The sequence below is a fragment of the Elgaria multicarinata genome, chromosome 3 (assembly GCF_023053635.1).
Source record: "Elgaria multicarinata webbii isolate HBS135686 ecotype San Diego chromosome 3, rElgMul1.1.pri, whole genome shotgun sequence".
Classification (NCBI taxonomy): Eukaryota; Metazoa; Chordata; class Lepidosauria; order Squamata; family Anguidae; genus Elgaria; species Elgaria multicarinata.
The window spans coordinates 35498927-35515748 of NC_086173.1; the positions used below are offsets into that span (position 1 = coordinate 35498927).

General features: G+C 42.3%; 1 protein-coding gene across 1 annotated transcript; it reads right to left on the reverse strand.

The window, feature by feature from the left end:
- Positions 1-5533: 5533 nt before the first annotated feature.
- On the reverse strand, positions 5534-15376 carry COIL (coilin). Its single transcript, XM_063119898.1, has 7 exons — positions 15106-15376; positions 12850-14020; positions 11737-11823; positions 10177-10224; positions 7538-7607; positions 6460-6548; positions 5534-5734 (listed from the first exon to the last, which is right to left on the reverse strand). Exons 1-7 carry the CDS (start codon positions 15363-15365, stop codon positions 5606-5608), a joined length of 1854 nt encoding a protein of 617 aa, XP_062975968.1. The 5' UTR covers positions 15366-15376; the 3' UTR covers positions 5534-5605.
- Between the last annotated feature and the right edge of the window lie 1446 nt (positions 15377-16822).

A 16822-nucleotide genomic window follows, 5' to 3' on the forward strand; every position in this document is an offset into this window, starting at 1 on the left:
TGTGAATGGGCCACCCATCACATCGCAGAGTCCAGCAATGATTTTAAAAAGGGACAGTTTGAACACATTCACCATCTTTTTACCATCATGTTCAAGAACCATCATGACTAGTATATCAGAAATTAATTGAAATACTACTCATGGTGGTGATATATATCTCCAGTATCACAGACAGTGTTCTTCTGACTACCCACTGCTGGGGAATAAGACCAGGAGAATGTCTTGTTCCCAGTGGAGAATAAGACACACGCTCATGCCCCAGTGGAGGCTGATGGCTCCAATCTCGGTGGGGTTGTGAATCCTTTCTGGGATTTAGTCAGAACCAGCCAGAATTTATTTATTTATTTATTTATTTATTACATTTATATACCACCCCACAGCCAAAGCTTTCTGGGTGGTTCACAAAGGTTAAAACAGTAAACATTAAAAAGTATACAAAATTTAAAAACCATCAGAAACATAAAAACAACAGTATAAAAACATCAGTATTCATTTAAAAAACAACCGTTCTGGGGGCCGTTAGAATACAAACTTACCGTTGTTAAATGCTGTTAAATGCCTGGGAGAAGAGAAAAGCCTTGACCTGGCGCCTGAAAGATATCACTCTTGGCGCCAGGCGAGTCTCATCAGGGAGATTGTTCCACAGTCGGGGGGCCATCACCGAAAAGGCCCTCTCCCTTGTTACCATCCTCCAAGCTTCCCTCGGAGTAGGCACTCGGAGGATGACCTTAGATGTTGAGCGCAGCGTACGGGTAGGTTCATCAGGTATTGCGGTCCCAAGCCATGTAGGGCTTTATAGGTTAAAACCAGCACCTTGAATTGGGCTCGGAAATGTATAGGCAGCCAATGCAAGCGGGCCAGAATCGGTGTTATATGCTCAAACTTCCCTGTTCCAGCTATCAATCTGGCTGCCGCATTCTGAGCAAGCTGCAGCTTCCGAACTGTCTTCAAAGGCTGCCCCATGTAGAGGGCATTGCAGTAATCTAATTTGGAGGTTACCAGAGTATGGACAACTGAAGCTAGGTTATCCCTGTCCAGATAGGGACGTAGCTGGGCCACCAATCAAAGTTGGTAGAAGGAGGCCACCTGAGCCTCAAGTGACAGAGATGGTTCTAGGAGAACCCCCAAGCTACGAACCTGCTCCTTCAGGGGGAATTCTAATGGAGATATCCAAGGTGCTGAACCCTATCCCCCAAATGGGTCAAGCACCTTGGATAGCTCCTTTAGAGTTCTGGGTGGTTCTGACTAAAACTCAGGATGGATTTGCAGCCCCACCAAAATCGGAGCCACTACCCTCCACTGATGTCCTGGTTGTGGCCTTTCCAGAAGCATTTGGTTGTTCATTATGGGAACAGGATAGGCCTTTGGTCTAATCTACCAGGGCTCTATTTGTTTTTATGAACCAACTCCTAGCTTAGGAGGGAAAGGTGTACACCATTGCATGATAATTCATGTTTATTTTGCAAGATATACCGTTGTTGAGTTAGTGAGTCAATCCCTCATCATAAGCAAGCTCAGATGGTGATTTGAGCCAAAGCAGAAACACTGAGAAGCAAGGCAGGCACAAGCATGCTGGGGGGAGGGGGAACCCTGAGGTTTGCAGACGTATAAAGCCTTTTTAAAAGTGGGGACGATCCCCTAACAGCCTAACGAGGAATGAGCATGCTCAGTAGCCTCCAGGAGCCTGGGACTGTCATCAAGTTGGAAAAGAAAAACAGAAAAGCATGGGAGGGGGGTGGAGAGTGAATGACCCTGCTTCAAATCCTTATAGATTCCCACTTGAGGTATTAGCTTTCGTATGTATGGGCACCTATCCAAATACGCACATCAGGTATATATAGATGCACATGAGGATTTTTCTTTCTTTACAAAAACATACACCTGTGTAGAGAAAAACATACTGCTCAAGTCATCTCTTAATGTGAGCCGGTGGTGAGAAAAATGCAGGCTTCCCGCAGGCTTGGAGGCACTTTATTCTGGCCTCTCATGGCATTCCAACCTGCTCTTGGACTGAACAGTGGTGAGCCCCAGCTCAAACCTAGGGTTTCCACATGCAAGCCGTTCTCATGACTCAGCATACAGTATCAAGACGCATAATCCTGCAACCGGATTGTACTGGGTTTGATTTCTTTGAAATTGCAAATAGGGAGTAATATGAATGTAAGAAGCTGAATCCATTTAGGTGAGAACTACGATACTCTCCTTTATAAGGAAGTGAAACTAAATTTAGTCAGGTATTCAGCACTCCCGCAATGCCCCCGCCCCAACTCGAGCCCCATTTGTGCTCCAGGGTACTTCTATACAGGGCGTAAGTTTTACATCTCTGAATTTTGTTCACAGCATGGGGCAGTTCAGTTCAGGTATAGCTTTGGTTGCGAAGGGCTATCCCCTTCGTCAGTGAACAAGAAAACCTGTGCAGAACATGTGTATGTTGTTGCTCCTAGCCTCCTACAACTGCAAAGAACAGCTGTGTTGGTGCCGGCACGTTTTCCATTAAGGAATGTTGGTGAAAAAAGAAGAAAAAGTAATTTCACAAGGTATTTTGAAGCAGATCTAACCTAAACATATCAAATGTCACAGCAAATTCATGTCTGCGGTTAATAAGATACCATCCCTGGATGATCCAGCATTTGGCCAAATTCTAGAGCAACAGTGTGGAAGCTGTGGCTCTCCAGGTGTTGTCGTTGATCATTAGCCATGCTGGCTGGGGCTGATGGGAGTTGGTGTCCAACATCTGGTGGGTCACAGGTTCCAGACCCCTGCTTCAGTCACCCAAAAGCAGGGCATCAAAGATTTAAGTAAAGGTTTGAATAGTCATAACAGTGGTGATGGCACCCAGAACCTGGTTGCTTTCCTGTGCATGCAAGCACTCTTTCACATTTATTGTGTTGTCATTCATGAACCAACAAACACTGACTTGAGTTCTAAATCAGGAGCCAACACTGCTGACTACCTTACATTGGTACACAAAGATGTATGTGCAGCTGTTGTGAAGGCTACTAGAGTCATTATTGATTTGCCTTTTATCAATAGAGCTTAGCATTCCAGAACGGCAGCCATATTAAAACTATTCTATCAAAAACAAGGAGTCCAGTGGCATATATTTTGTGGTATAAAAAATGCTTTATTCCACAACAGATTTATTAGTCTTTAAGGTGTCATTACTCTTTAAGGTGTTCATGCAGAGAAAGTTCTTTTAAGAAACACCATTTGAATTGCAATAAAGCACAGTTCTGGGAACTATCGTTATTGGGCCTTTTAAGGTTGTGGATCTTAGAAGCTCGACGCACCAGTGGAGCAAAATAATTAGGATGAATCTTTATGAAGTATGTCAAAAGATCAGGATAATACATGACCTAGGTCCACTTAACTGGGACCTGAGTAAACATGTGTATGAATGTGTTTCTAGTTTGTCACATCTTTTAAAGAGGAAAGTTTATCCATGGGAAACTCCAAGGGAATGTATTATTATTTTTGCTCCAGTTTACTTTGTTATTCAGTCTAACAGGGAAGCCAGTTCAGGCACATAAAGTAAAGCAGTCAAAGAGTTGGTCTCTCTGCTGAAATGAACCAAGCAGCCCTTTGAAAGAACAGGAGCGTCACGTGTATATCGAAGTTCAAGTTCTTAAAAGAAACTGCTGAATTGTGGTACAAATCACTTTTCCAAATCAAAGAACAGTATACTAGATTCCTTGCAACATAGCATTCTGGACTGTACTCTGCAGGATTATCAGTTATATGTTAATATAAAAAGGGAACACTATGCGTTATATGGTTGAAAAAAGTGAAGTGGAAAGATTGACATTTTGACTAAAGGTTGATACAGCAATGCAAAATTGCACAAACTTCCAAACCTTTTCATTAAGACAAGAGTCTCATCTCAATTACCATCTATACAAATATAAAGCAAAGCATATGTTCTGCTTCAAAAAGCCCGGGCAGTCCACATGCCAGCCTAAGAGACGGATGTAAGATATCTGCAGCTATGAAGCAGTTCTTAGAAGGAAATAGAAGAACATTCTCTGTTCAAAATGATGTCTATCAAAACAGATTAGGAATATATACCAATCCATGCAGCTGTTTTCTTTTGGAACTATTTATTTCTTACAGATATTTTTATCTCTTTGTTGTGAATGTTAGTCCCCTACACTTTATTAAAGAAGATGCAATCCTATACACACTTATCTAGAAGTAGATGTAAGATTCCATTTTTAGTCTACCAACAAATCCCATTTGAATTATTTATTTATTTATTACATTTCTATACTGTCCAATAGCCGGAGCTCTATGAACATACTGCATTATCTCTGCAACATGGCTGCTGCTACAAACAGATCTCACATGGTCAGTTATCACATATAGCACTGGTGATGTCAGCAAGTGCTAGATCAGTTAGGTTGCCTGGTGACTTCACTTGCCAGTGGCCACAACAGTGCAGTGGTACTGTTGTAGAAATTAACCCTATGACTGCAATGACTAAAATGATGCACTGTTTGAATGCATTACCACAATATGGCCCACGTGTGCAGGAGCAGTTTGGAACTGGCAGCGATTCTGCAGAGGTTAACATATTAAATGGAGCAACGTTCCACCACTAGGAGAAAATATTGCCATTTCACTAAAGCCATAACATCTATAAAACTAGGGTGACCATATGAAAAGGAGGACAGGGCTCCTGTATCTTTAACTGTAATGTAGAAAAGGGAATTTCAGCAGGTGTCAATTGAAAAGGGTGAAATTCTCTCTTCATCAACACAGTTAAAGCTGCAGAAGCCCTGCCCTCTTTTGTATCTGGCCACTCTACTATAGCTAGTGTAGCTTTAACTGTTGTGATGAAGAGGGAATTTCACCCACTTCAATTGACACCTGTTGCAATTCCCTTTTCTACATTACTGTTAAAGATACAGGAGCCCTGTCCTCCTTTTCATATGGTCACCCTAATAAAACCCAGAGGTTCAAGATGAAAATGTGTAACAAAATGGCCAAAGAGAATTTAGGCCAAGCCAATGATGTAGTCTTGCAACAGCCAAGTAGCTGGGAACGTTAAACAGTTTTACCCTGTTCAAATGACATGCTCAGTCACGGCTAAGCATTTTGAGCTAAACATTATGGCTTAGCGTGTTGTGTGATCCATTCCTAACCATGATAGCTATATAACCAGGGTTTAAACACGCTCATTAACCATTTGCTGCAAAAAAGTTAGCGACCTAACCATGGTTTAGCATGTTGTCTGAACAAGCACTTGATGTCCTCTTGTTGTTTGGAATGTATCCTTAGAATTTGTAACCAATTCTAATGGTATAATCTACCTTCCACTGCATTCCAACTATCTGGATGTGTAATTGTGATTAAGTGGCAAGAAATCTTTTGCAGTGCAATTCTATACATGTCTCTACTCAGAAGTAAGACCCACTGAGTTCAATAGGATTTTCTTCCAGGAAAATATAGGATTGCAGCCATAAGCTCTTACAATGTCAACTAAGAAGATTCTTTTTTGAAAATTAGATATCAGAAAATTGCTTATAGGCCTCAATTCAATTCCAAAATTCTTTTATTAAAAAAAATGATGTGCATATACTCTCTTCAGAAACAGAGGGAAAACACTTTACAAGCTATTTACACATGGAACAAGCAAGTTCACATCAGAGGGGTTTCCATTTTTAGTACTTGATTCATTGTTAGAAGGGTCAACTATTAGTCTTGGCTCAATCAACGCATTCCAGCTTTGAATTATCTAAAAGATAAAACATACGTGTAAGACTTAATATGAACATAGCAAGTACACACAATCCTAACATCATTAAACCATTTTAATACAATTAAATGCTTTTGCATGACAAAGGCATTTCTCAAAACCTACATTTGGACAAGAGAGAACAACTGAACAAATTCAGTGTATACTACAAATGTTTGTAGGGTTGATCAGGTTTTTGTTTTCTCTGTGACTAAGATTAAGAGGAAAGCTAAGCAATTGTAAAGCTATGAATAGACAAAATGTCTGTAGTTTGATACGCTCAGGGAAAAATACTAATTTGTAAACAATATTATGTAACTATACAATATATGAAACTACACTTCTATAACCCTATTAAAAAAGGCAACTAGATGAAGAATTTCTACTGGTACCAATTATTTTCTTAAAAGACAATCTAATGGTACTGTGAATGCAAGCCCTCAGACACAGAGGATTCCCATGTGGCTCAAAACACAACTTGGCACATACACACAGTGTGAAACAGGTTAATACCACTGAAAGGGAATTGATGGTCTGTGCCACCTCTTCCATCACCTTCTAATCAAGGAGTGGTGAACCTCTGAGAAGCAGCCTCCCCTTTACTTCTAGTGCCAGTGGAGGCTTTTTAAAAGCCTAATTGCTGCCTGGGGGCATTTTTGGAAGGTCTGTAGTGGGAAGGGCTGACCCTCCCCCTAAAAAGTAAGTTCAAAAAAGGGCTACCTTACCTTTCTATCTTGAGATACTGCATATTCTATTGTTTCAGCTCCGTCGGCAGACTGGTAAACCAGATCAAACTTTCCTGGCTCTTTCGCTACTAAAAACCCACAACAAAAGAACATTAGTTTTCAGGCATTTCAGGCTACATTGGGAGTGGCACTCATCTATGGGTGGTACCCAATTTGTCTGCCCTACCAACGGAATGGCTTCCATCAGCAGGATTGGAGAAAGACCATTCCCCTTCCCTTGTATCCCTGCACATGCCCTCAAATTCTGCTCTGAAGTGTTGGGGAGACCCTCCTGAATTTGAAGCACACCCAAACATGCAGAAAAAGGGAAAAGTTGGGCTGGGGTGTGAAGGGGAGCATCCTGGGGACTAGAGAAGGCAGGGAATGAAGGGGGTGTTTTGCAAGTGTGTGTGTGTGTCTGTCTAACCAGTTTGCCTTCTGTGAAGTTGATATTTTGTTGTGCTTTGTGGGGGCAAATATGTGATTTGGCATTTTAGTCTCAGACCCCCATCTCTGCCTGGCACTCAGTTTCTTGTACTCAAGTTACTTCTTTCTGAGGCGCATCAGTTTTCCTTCTGTAAAATGGGTGTTAGAGCAGAAAACCGTGGATCCAAAAGAGTGGTTTGGACTTGGGCAAATTACCTTTCTTTCACCTCACCAGTTTGCCTTTGGGACTGGCTGTACTCATTTCCCAAAGGCTACTAATTTGTGTGAGCACCCACGGGACTATCTCAAAATTGCAAATGTGCCCTTCAGCCCAAAAAGGTTGACTACCCTTGCGCTAGCACAATATTGCATTTTACCCTATACCAGCTGCCCCCAACCTGGTGTCCTCCAGAAGTTTTGAGCTACAAATCCCAGCATTTCTGATAATTGGACATGCTGATTGCGGCTCATGGGGAGTTGGGAGTCCAAAACATCTGGAGGGCATCAGGTTGGGGAAGGCTGCCCTATATAACTGACTCACACCTCAAACCAGAATTGTCAAACTTAGTAAAGAAAATCAATACTTAAAAGGGATGATATGTAAGAGAAAAATGTATTTTCATGTTCAACTTTGAAGTGGCATAACACTTGCCTGATGAAAAAGAAAGAATTTCAAGTTCCAGCTGTTTGCTAGCAGGGTTCCAACTGACAATTTTCCCTTCCTTAAAAAAAAAGGGGGGGGAGGAGAAAAGGATTTAGTAGTGGTATTTATTATACACCAAGAGTAGTTTAATAAACGTATCTGTCCAAGTCTTTAAGAAACCCTGGGTTACCATAAACAAGCAAGTGTGTACTAATTCACACAGCTCAATTGGCTTCTACTTCCAGCAGGAAAAGCTAAACAACTTTATGAAATTTAAAATAAAATAAAACGAAAAGCTAAACAACCCAGGGATGCTCTATCCCTGTTTAACATGACATCCGAACCGAGATCCCTGGTTTGTTTCTCACCCAGAAAGACAGAGTGGAACGGTTTATTCTTATAAATCATGGGTGGGGAACCTCAGGCCCAGAGTGCCCATCTCACCCTCCTGGGATCCATGTCCCCTTGCTCTGGCCTCATCCCTTTGTCTGGTTGTTTCATGGCTTTTTGCAGGTTCCCCCACCCCACCCCTAGGAGGTTGGACTACCTCTCCTAAAGCTAATAATAAATTATTATTATTATTAATATAATATTTAATATTAAATTATTATTATAAATTATTAATATTATTAAATATGTAATAATAAATAAATAAAATAAATTAGTTGCTGGCAATAAGAGCTTTAAGCTACAGTATGCATTTATTTTCCCTACATGTTTGGCTCCGCCCCTTTTGCCTTTGGTCCTGCCCCCTTTCCTTCAGCCCCACCCACCACTGGAATGTGGTCCCCAAGAACTTCTCTGAAATTGAACTTGGCACTGCAGTGAGTTCGTTAGTGAGTAGAAATATGGACTTCACAGGAGTTCCAAATTGCTGCTAAGAGACCCGTGTAGATTTCAGCAGGCTTTAAGTGACAAGAGCAGAACTCCCTGGACAGGCATCACATAATTAGCTCATCCTTTTTTCGTAGAGTCTCATCTCTAGATGAGCTGGGAGGGTTTTTTTTTTTTACTCCTCATGAGGCACTAGAAAAGGCAATTAATTTTCTAAGCTGAGATACTTTAGGAACCCGCAAGAGATTGCACCCATGCTCCTTCTGTGATGGAGGAGGGATGCAGTCTATAAGTTCCTAAGGGGGAGGTCAGCATCTAGCAGAAGAGCCTATAAGCTCCAACGCACAGGCCCCGGGCTTTGGCCTCACTTCAGGAGGAACTGCACGCACCGCCGGCCTGGAGAACCTGCTTTAGCACAAAGGGACGACTTCCATCTTTCATGCCCTCCCCCACCCCCATAAACAAGTGCTTGATTAGTTGGAAGGAGGTGCTAACTTTCTTTGCATGTATATATTCTGTATCCATTTTCTATCAATGAACAAGCCACTTTTTGCACAAGTGGCTTGTTTCACCTTGGTAACCAAAAGAACCTGATGAATGACTTGGACCTGGCAGAACCAGAACCCAACTCAACACAAGCACTCAGGCTGAAAGAGGTTCTCCACTGTGATGTTCTACTGCATGATACTATGTTGTTAAGGTTGCTATTAATGTTTATTAAGATAATTATTGAAAAGTTTATAGAGTGTACTCACTGTGTTTGTATTTTATAGCAGATTGGTAAGTATAAAGCCATAGAAGGGGAGTGAGTGCCGGATGGAAGGAGAGTGCTGACTGGATGTTTGGCTGTGAGAGAAGGGGAGGAGTCAGAGGACTGTGTGGTATCTATGGTTCTGTTGACAGGTGATAGATTGAAAAAGATTGAGACTGGGAGAGTGATCTGAGAGGCTAGAGATAGGAAGGGTCCGTGTGCTTTGTTGGATTAGAGTGTGGGAAAGAGAATAGTGAAGCCAAGAAGGGGTAGAGTAGGCAGGAGAGCCTGAATGTTATATTGTGAAACGTTTAAGAGAATTACTGACTGAAACCAATTCGCTTTGTGCTTTGTAACCAATACGCTTGTGAACTGAGGGAACCATTAAGCTTTTCTACCTGCACTTACTACTTATTAATAAATTGCATTTCATTCAAACTGGTGTGGTCCTTGGAGTACCTGGGAAGGGTACAGGTTAATGATGGCAGTGGAAGGGAGAATTTGGGGCTAGGATGCTGAGCTGTATAGCTGTGGGGCCTAAGAAGAGGAAGGCGTGTCACAGGGACGGTTGCAGCATTCCAAACCCCATGACACCTGCACCTGAGCTGGGTCCTTTGATTCAGGAAAGGAATAAAAGAGCAGTATACGGTGGGGGTCGTCACACCCACCCCTGCAGTAAAGAGTTTCCCAGGTATTGAAATGACTTCACCTAACCAGGCTGCCTATTGGCTCTGGAAGGCACCCCCTGAGGCCTACAAAATTGAATTCAGACTCCAGGCTGAAAGAGGTTCCTCATTCCTGATATAAATATTTAGTTCTGATAGCATACTTTAAAACTTTTTAAAACGTAGTGTCTATATAATACTGACATTCATAGGCTGCTTTTCTGCCAGGTGCCCTAAAAGCAGCTTACTAGGGGAGGGGGACCAGATAAAATCCCAAAACAATAACAATATGTAGTATTTATATAGGACTATCCTGCTCTAGCTACTCAAAAGACCTTTGTATAATTGTCTCAAGAATCTTTTCAACAACCATGTAAAGTAGACCACCATTATCATACCTTATAATCAGACACTTCAGGAGTATAGTTTTCAGTTAGTTCCAAAAGCTGTTAAAAGAGGGAGCATCAGGCATTGGGTTGGTATCAAAAGATTACATCATCCAAAGAAGATTCTACCCTCCATTCTCACACAAAAATGAACAGTGAGTAACCAAAAGACCTTGGCAGTCATCTCCTAAATCCTAGCATGCTCCATCTGTCTTCAATAGTGTTCAATGATTTTTAAAAATTATTATTATTAAAACCCCAAAGGGCTCAGGGCTGGTAAAAGCACAGATGGATCCATGTCCCTAAAGTATGTCCAACTGAAGTAGGAGAGAGATGTGGCCCCTGAAAATATAAGTGGGAGAATAAGGAATTCCAAAATACAAATATGGAGGATGGGGGAAATCACACACATATGGACCAATTCATTTTTCTTGAAGGGAGAGTCTCAGCTGATCCAGAAGTTAGTAGAAGAGGCACTCCAGTTCAGCTTTGAATGCAATGTCCCAGGCTCAATTCCCAGCACATCATGCTAAATAATAATGTCAGGAGACAAGGCGAAGGGAACTCTCTGCCTGAGACCCAGAAGAACAACAGACAATAATCAGGGTAGGCAGTATTGGGTTGAATGGACCAATCACCTGACGCTGCTTCTGACAGCTCCTAATCCTCAAATTCTATTGGGCTTTCACTTAGGATATGTCTGTTTGCACGTGAGGATGGTGCCTCCATCCACCTCTCCCTTTCCAGTAACCTCTCTCACTGGGCAGCTACCATTACCTACTCCAACAGGAGCCATCTATTTATGAATTTTTAATCTGAGTTTGGATCTGCAGTGGAAACAATGTTGAAGGTATCAACTTCCTCAACTCTGGCTTCTGTTTTCCATTTGCTCTTGATTTTAGAAATGCATTTCAGTTTCTTTTTAGCCAGTCAACATCTTGTAATGTTGCTTTTCCCATTTAATATGCATCTTATCTGCCTGAATATTTGTAGAGCCTTCTGTGGCATTTTCCCTCCACAATCTTTTTCGAACTATTATATTTTGCTCTCCATGTCTATGTTTCTTTTCTCCTGCAACAAGCCTAACAGATTGCAAGAACCAATGTAACACACCCAAGTTCACAAGTAAGTAAGCCTTAAAGAAGGTCTTGTTCCAGCCACATTTGGGTCCTATGTTTTAATTATTGTTTTATCTGCTGATGCTAACTTTAATGTCCTATAGTTGTTATTTTTTACTGTTTTAATAATCTGGAATTTTAGTACATTGTTATTTATTACTGATCATATTGTGAGCCACCTCGTGAAGGTAGATACTCTGAATGGCAGGGTAAAAATCCATCAAATAAATAATAGTTACCTTGCTTATAAGCAACACATATACTTGGCAGGTTGGAGACTTCATGCTAGAACTAAGCAGATAATGTAAGTGTTGTTGGTTTTTAATATACTCCACCTGACAAAATATGGTAACAAAACCCCACCCCCTCTTATAGTTTTAACTCCATCCATCAAATTCTTGACAATAAGTCCTATAACTGAAACATGGTACAAGAGTATCTTAAGATTTCATACCTTAAAGGCAATTTTCTCTCCTACTTGTGGAGGGGCAGCCAACAGAGGTAGTATGCTATAGTCCTTCTTTGGCACCTCTAATGGATTCTGTAAAACAAAGATGAAAGACGTTGTCATTACAACAGTAAAAAGTATTGCAATACTGAGCTGCCCTCCCAATGTCTGTTTCTTCTGCAGTGGGGGTAACGTGCATCAGGATGGCTTACCGTGTCATGGAGTGGAGTTCTCCGTAGCTATCTGTGGCCACTCCATCATTAAAACTGAGAAAAATGGCAGTGACCATAGAGATGGCTTCCAGCAACGCTCTAGCCAGCATATGCCATCTCTATGGTCAAGCAGCTCTTTGGATGACTGGAACAGCCACCACAGCCTGATTCATGCTGCAGTGCTTGCTGGGATAAGTGGGCACAGTAATGGGAAGTTTTCCACCGAGCTGGGAGGGGATAAGAACACCATGACATTCCACATGGGTACCGATTATGTGATGGATGAGCATGTCATTTTCCTACCCATCCTCGCTCCATGGAAATTTACCCATCCCTCCCTCCTGTGATCATGTGAATAGGGCCTATCTGAATCTTCACAGGCGATGCCACCCCCATGTTGCTGTATTTAGGATAGGTTAGCAAGCTACTTGATGTCTGCCTTTATTTTTCAAAGGACCTTTCTGGTTTTTTCCCATACCCCTATTTCATCCATTTAATAAAAGGGTCCTTTCTTTCAATTTGGAGCTGAGGTTGAGTGTGAGTTTCTGACAACTCCAAGAAAGACTTCCTTTTCCACCAGCCTAAATCACTTAAGAGTTACTCTACCCACTTCTGGAGGGAATGAGAGAACTTCCCAGTTCAGATGCATTGTACCTCTGAGTTCCAAAAGCTAGAACAAAAAACAGCATATGGAAAGCCACCACCATCATGCCCTGCTTCTCAACTTCTAAGAGCAGCTGTATGACCACTGCTGGAAATAGAATGTTCAACTTATGGGCTATTTATGTAGGTTATTTAGAATGCAGGTACCACAGTTACATGCTTTGTACCAGTTATGCTTGTCTAACAATGTTCAGTCATCAAATACACCCTGCATCACGGAGACAAAAGCAGTCACCGGACTCACCTGGATAATAACTGAACTGTTGGTTGCTGCTTCATTCAGTTGTTGCTGTTTTGGGTGTTCACTGTTGTAAGTATAGAAGTAGTTAGCACTTTCTCCTCTGCCTCTTCCCCGGCCCCTGATCATCCCACGACATCCACGAACCCTAGGTCCTCTCCAAAAGAGATTCTCTCCTCTCCCACGACCCCTATGACTATCACTGAAATTTGTAGTTGATCCACCAGTGGCAGCTGGCAGTTGTTTGCCACCAGGCCCTTCTAAGGCCTGACTAACGATGGGATTTGTCTTGGGCTTCTTAATAGTGCAAGTCTCTGATTGTGAACTATCAGATTCTGACGAGGAAGTTTTAGGTTTGGCCTTTGACGTTAGCCCTGTGACAGTGCCTTGGTTATTACATGGCAGTTTATTTTTCAAGTTCCTGCTCTGCTGCTCCTCCTCTTCCCCTGAACTAGAATCAGAATCTGAACTAGACGACGGGCTCTTCGCCGTTTTACTCTTCACTATCTTAGGAGAATTTTTGTCTTTACATTTAGCAGCGAGTTTACTGGCAGAAAGAGATTGTACAGGAGAAGCCAGCTGTGATTTGTTACTGTGCTGTGAAGCCACCTTAGTTGTGTTTGTGAGTTTTTGTTTTGTACCTGCGATACTATCGTCACTGTCAGATGAGGAAGTTGAGGATTCACTTGAGGTCCCACCTTTCTTAGTGCTGGACCTTGCTATTGTGTTTTTGGTTGTGCCTTTTTGTCTGGGAGTTAATGTCTTATTTGCCTTTTGTGAAGTGTTCTTTGTTTCAAGTGCCCTTGTTTTCTTCTTTTTTTGGTCTCTCTCTGCTTTCTGCTCTTTCTCCCTGTCAACCTGTTTCTTAAGCTTTTTGGAATGAAAAGTACTGTCATCATTCTTATCGTCTGCAGTACAGTCTTTCTTAGTCACTGTTTTTTTCCTTTTCCTAAATGTTGTAGAGTCCTGTATATTTGTAGTATTGTCATCCTGACTGGAAAGATGTTCAGAGTTCCATTTCCTCTTCTTTCTTTTTCTATACACTTCATCTTCGCTTTCAGAATCTTTTGCTTCTAACTTTTGCCAGTGTCGCTTTCTTTGCTTTTTTGAAAGGTTACTGAAACCATTGGTGACTTTATTGTAACTCTCTTCTTCAACAACTTCTTCCAATTTGACACTGTCAAGACAAAATGCAGGAGAAAATTAAAATATGACTAGAGCATAGCTTATATGTTACTACTCATCTGATCTTTATTACTACGAAGATAAAAGCAAGGAAATCCTAGTGATCTCATTAAGAACTGCCTGCCTGCATTATCCTATGCATGTTTACCTGAAAGTAAGCTCCATTGTGTTCAAGGCTTATTCTCTAGTGTGTTTAGGAATGCAACCTTGCAATGAAATCCTATCCATGTCTACTCAGAAGTATTTTCAAGTAATCTTACTCCTTGATAAATGTGTAGGATTGCAGCCTTAAAGAATTAAGCATTGCTACACTGTAAGCAATAAACAGGCTGATTTCATGCATGATTATTTCAAAGGCAGCCTTTCTGCATTGAAAGCACCTTTCTTCCAAGCAGGACTGCAATTGTGTATACACTCAAATACACTGGAACTCACTAGCAAGTAACAGCCTGGTCCTATGCAGACTTAAACAGTATTTCCACAGGGTTGCCTTAAACTTATTTAACTCTGCACAGAATCAGGCCATAATTGCAAGCCAGTGACTTCCTGGGTCAGTTCTTATAACAGCTACAAACCAGGACAAAACAGCTATGCCTTTTGTTGCACCTTTGATGCAATGAGTAGATGTCGTTCAGCCTTCCCCCAATGTGTTGCCCTCCAGATGTGTTGGGGCTACAACTCCCAGAATCCCTCAGCCAGTTCTAAAAGTCAGTGTAGTGCTTAGACTGGGGAGCCCTGGTTCCAGTCCCCACTGGGCCACAAAGCCCTCTTTGGGCTAGTCACTGACATTTAACCTAACCTACCTCACAGAGTTGTTGTGAGGATAAAACAGAGAGGAGGATCATGTCCATCACCTTGGGCTCCTTGGGGGAAAGGTGGGATATAAATGGAATAAATAAATAATCTTGAGGCCACCAGGTTGGGGGATGTAGCTTCTGAAGGCAAAGAAGCAAATAAAACCACCTGCCAACGTCTTCAGATCAAGCAGCTGCTTAGGGGAAGCCTAGTTTCAGCCCTGCCCCCGCCCGCCCTATGCCTGAGGGTGTCGCTGCCCACCCAGCGCCGCCGGGGGCCTACCGGAGGGAGTCGTTATCTCGCACGAGCCGCGCGCTCTCGGTGGGCGGCAGGAGCGCCCCGTCGAGGAAGAGGCTGAGCTTGGCGCGGCGGCTGAAGCCGAACTTATCCCGGATGAGGCTGATCAGGTCGGTGACGAGGCGCACTTGGCTGGGCTCGAGCAGCAGCCAGCACAGCCCGCAGGCCGGAGTTCCCGGGGGCGGGTAATCGAAAAGCAGCCGCAGCCGCACGGGAAGCTCGCAACCACCAGCGGCCGCCGCCATTTTGCCGAAGGAGCGAGTGCTACGGCGCGCCGCGCGGGACCAAAAAGGCGAAAGAGCGAGCCAGGAAAGCGGCGGCAACCTCACCTCGCTAGCGCCGCCTCTCGGAAACGGCGCCGCATTACTCTGGTGGTGGAGGAAAGCCGAATCACATCCCACCATCGCATAACTGACACAATGCCGTTCACTGTCATTTTGTACGCTAGGTTTTCCAGAATATTTGCCGGAGGGCAGAAAATTATAGTTGGCATTTTTGAATTTCAGTTCATTCATTTCATTTTCGTGTATTGCATTTATGTACCGCCCAATAGCCGAATTAAAAGCAGGGTGCTGGGGGGGAGGGCTGCCATGGAATTGTTTACTTGACAGTTTCCACGAACGAGGATATGTCATATTGGCAAGGTGGCCAGCTTTTTTCTGTACTTTCAACAGACGGAGGATAGGTAGAAATTCGACAGGTGCAGTTTTGCTCAGCAAAGAAATGGGTGGGAACCTCCATTCATTTCTTTTATTTCAGCTGTTGTCAAAGACACATCATGGCCAACAGATTAAAAAGGTGTCTGGAAGCGGCTAGTGTTCGCATATATTAATTTAACAGAACTGCAGGCCAATTAGCATATTGCCCATTGGCTATCATTGGACAGGAACAAAATTCTACGTAGCCAATGGTGTTAGACAAGGCTATTTGTCTAACAACGGGGAGAAGAACCATCAGTCCGTTTTGCAGCTGTCCAGGAGAACATCCTTCCCACTTCCTAAAGTTCAGTGGTTTACTAAGTTTTTTGTAAAAAACAAACACACACACATGTGACTATATATGGTTCTCAGCAGTAGCCATGGAATAGTTGTACAAAGTGCTCAGTAAGTTTTGCATGACTGCTCTACATATATTTACTATATTTGTCTTGTATTAAAGCTGATGCAATTATTTAAAAATGCAGTGCAACATCTATATTTTTAACTGAATGGAAACCTCTTATAGACTTTTTGCAGGGACTAGAAAAAAATGATTTGTTCGTCTGGATTCCGTGATTAAGAAGATACTTTTTAAGATAAAAGAGGGGAATTTTGATTTTTGTAATTATAGAGTAAAAGAAGATATGGTTACATATTTTTGCTGTGGAGAAAATCAGAAGTCCATCTTAACTTTGTATGTTAATGTGTTTTGTGTTTTTTATCTCTTACATGTTTTTCTGTTGTATTGTGTCTGTAAGTTGGTGTTGTTTTACAATTAAAAAAAAAATCATACCCGTAAAAAAAATGCAGTGCAAGCTTTTAATTAAAACACAAAGATCTTGTGGGGCAGGGTCACATGGGTATTTCTAGTGTAGGATAAAAAATATATGTTTCACTAAGGCCGGATAGAGGGCAGGGAGTGGGTTTGATAAGCCAGGGGCTGCCAGAAAGCCCACGCTCCCTCCTGCCATGGCGATTAACTGTTCCCTCTCTGCAGCTGCAAT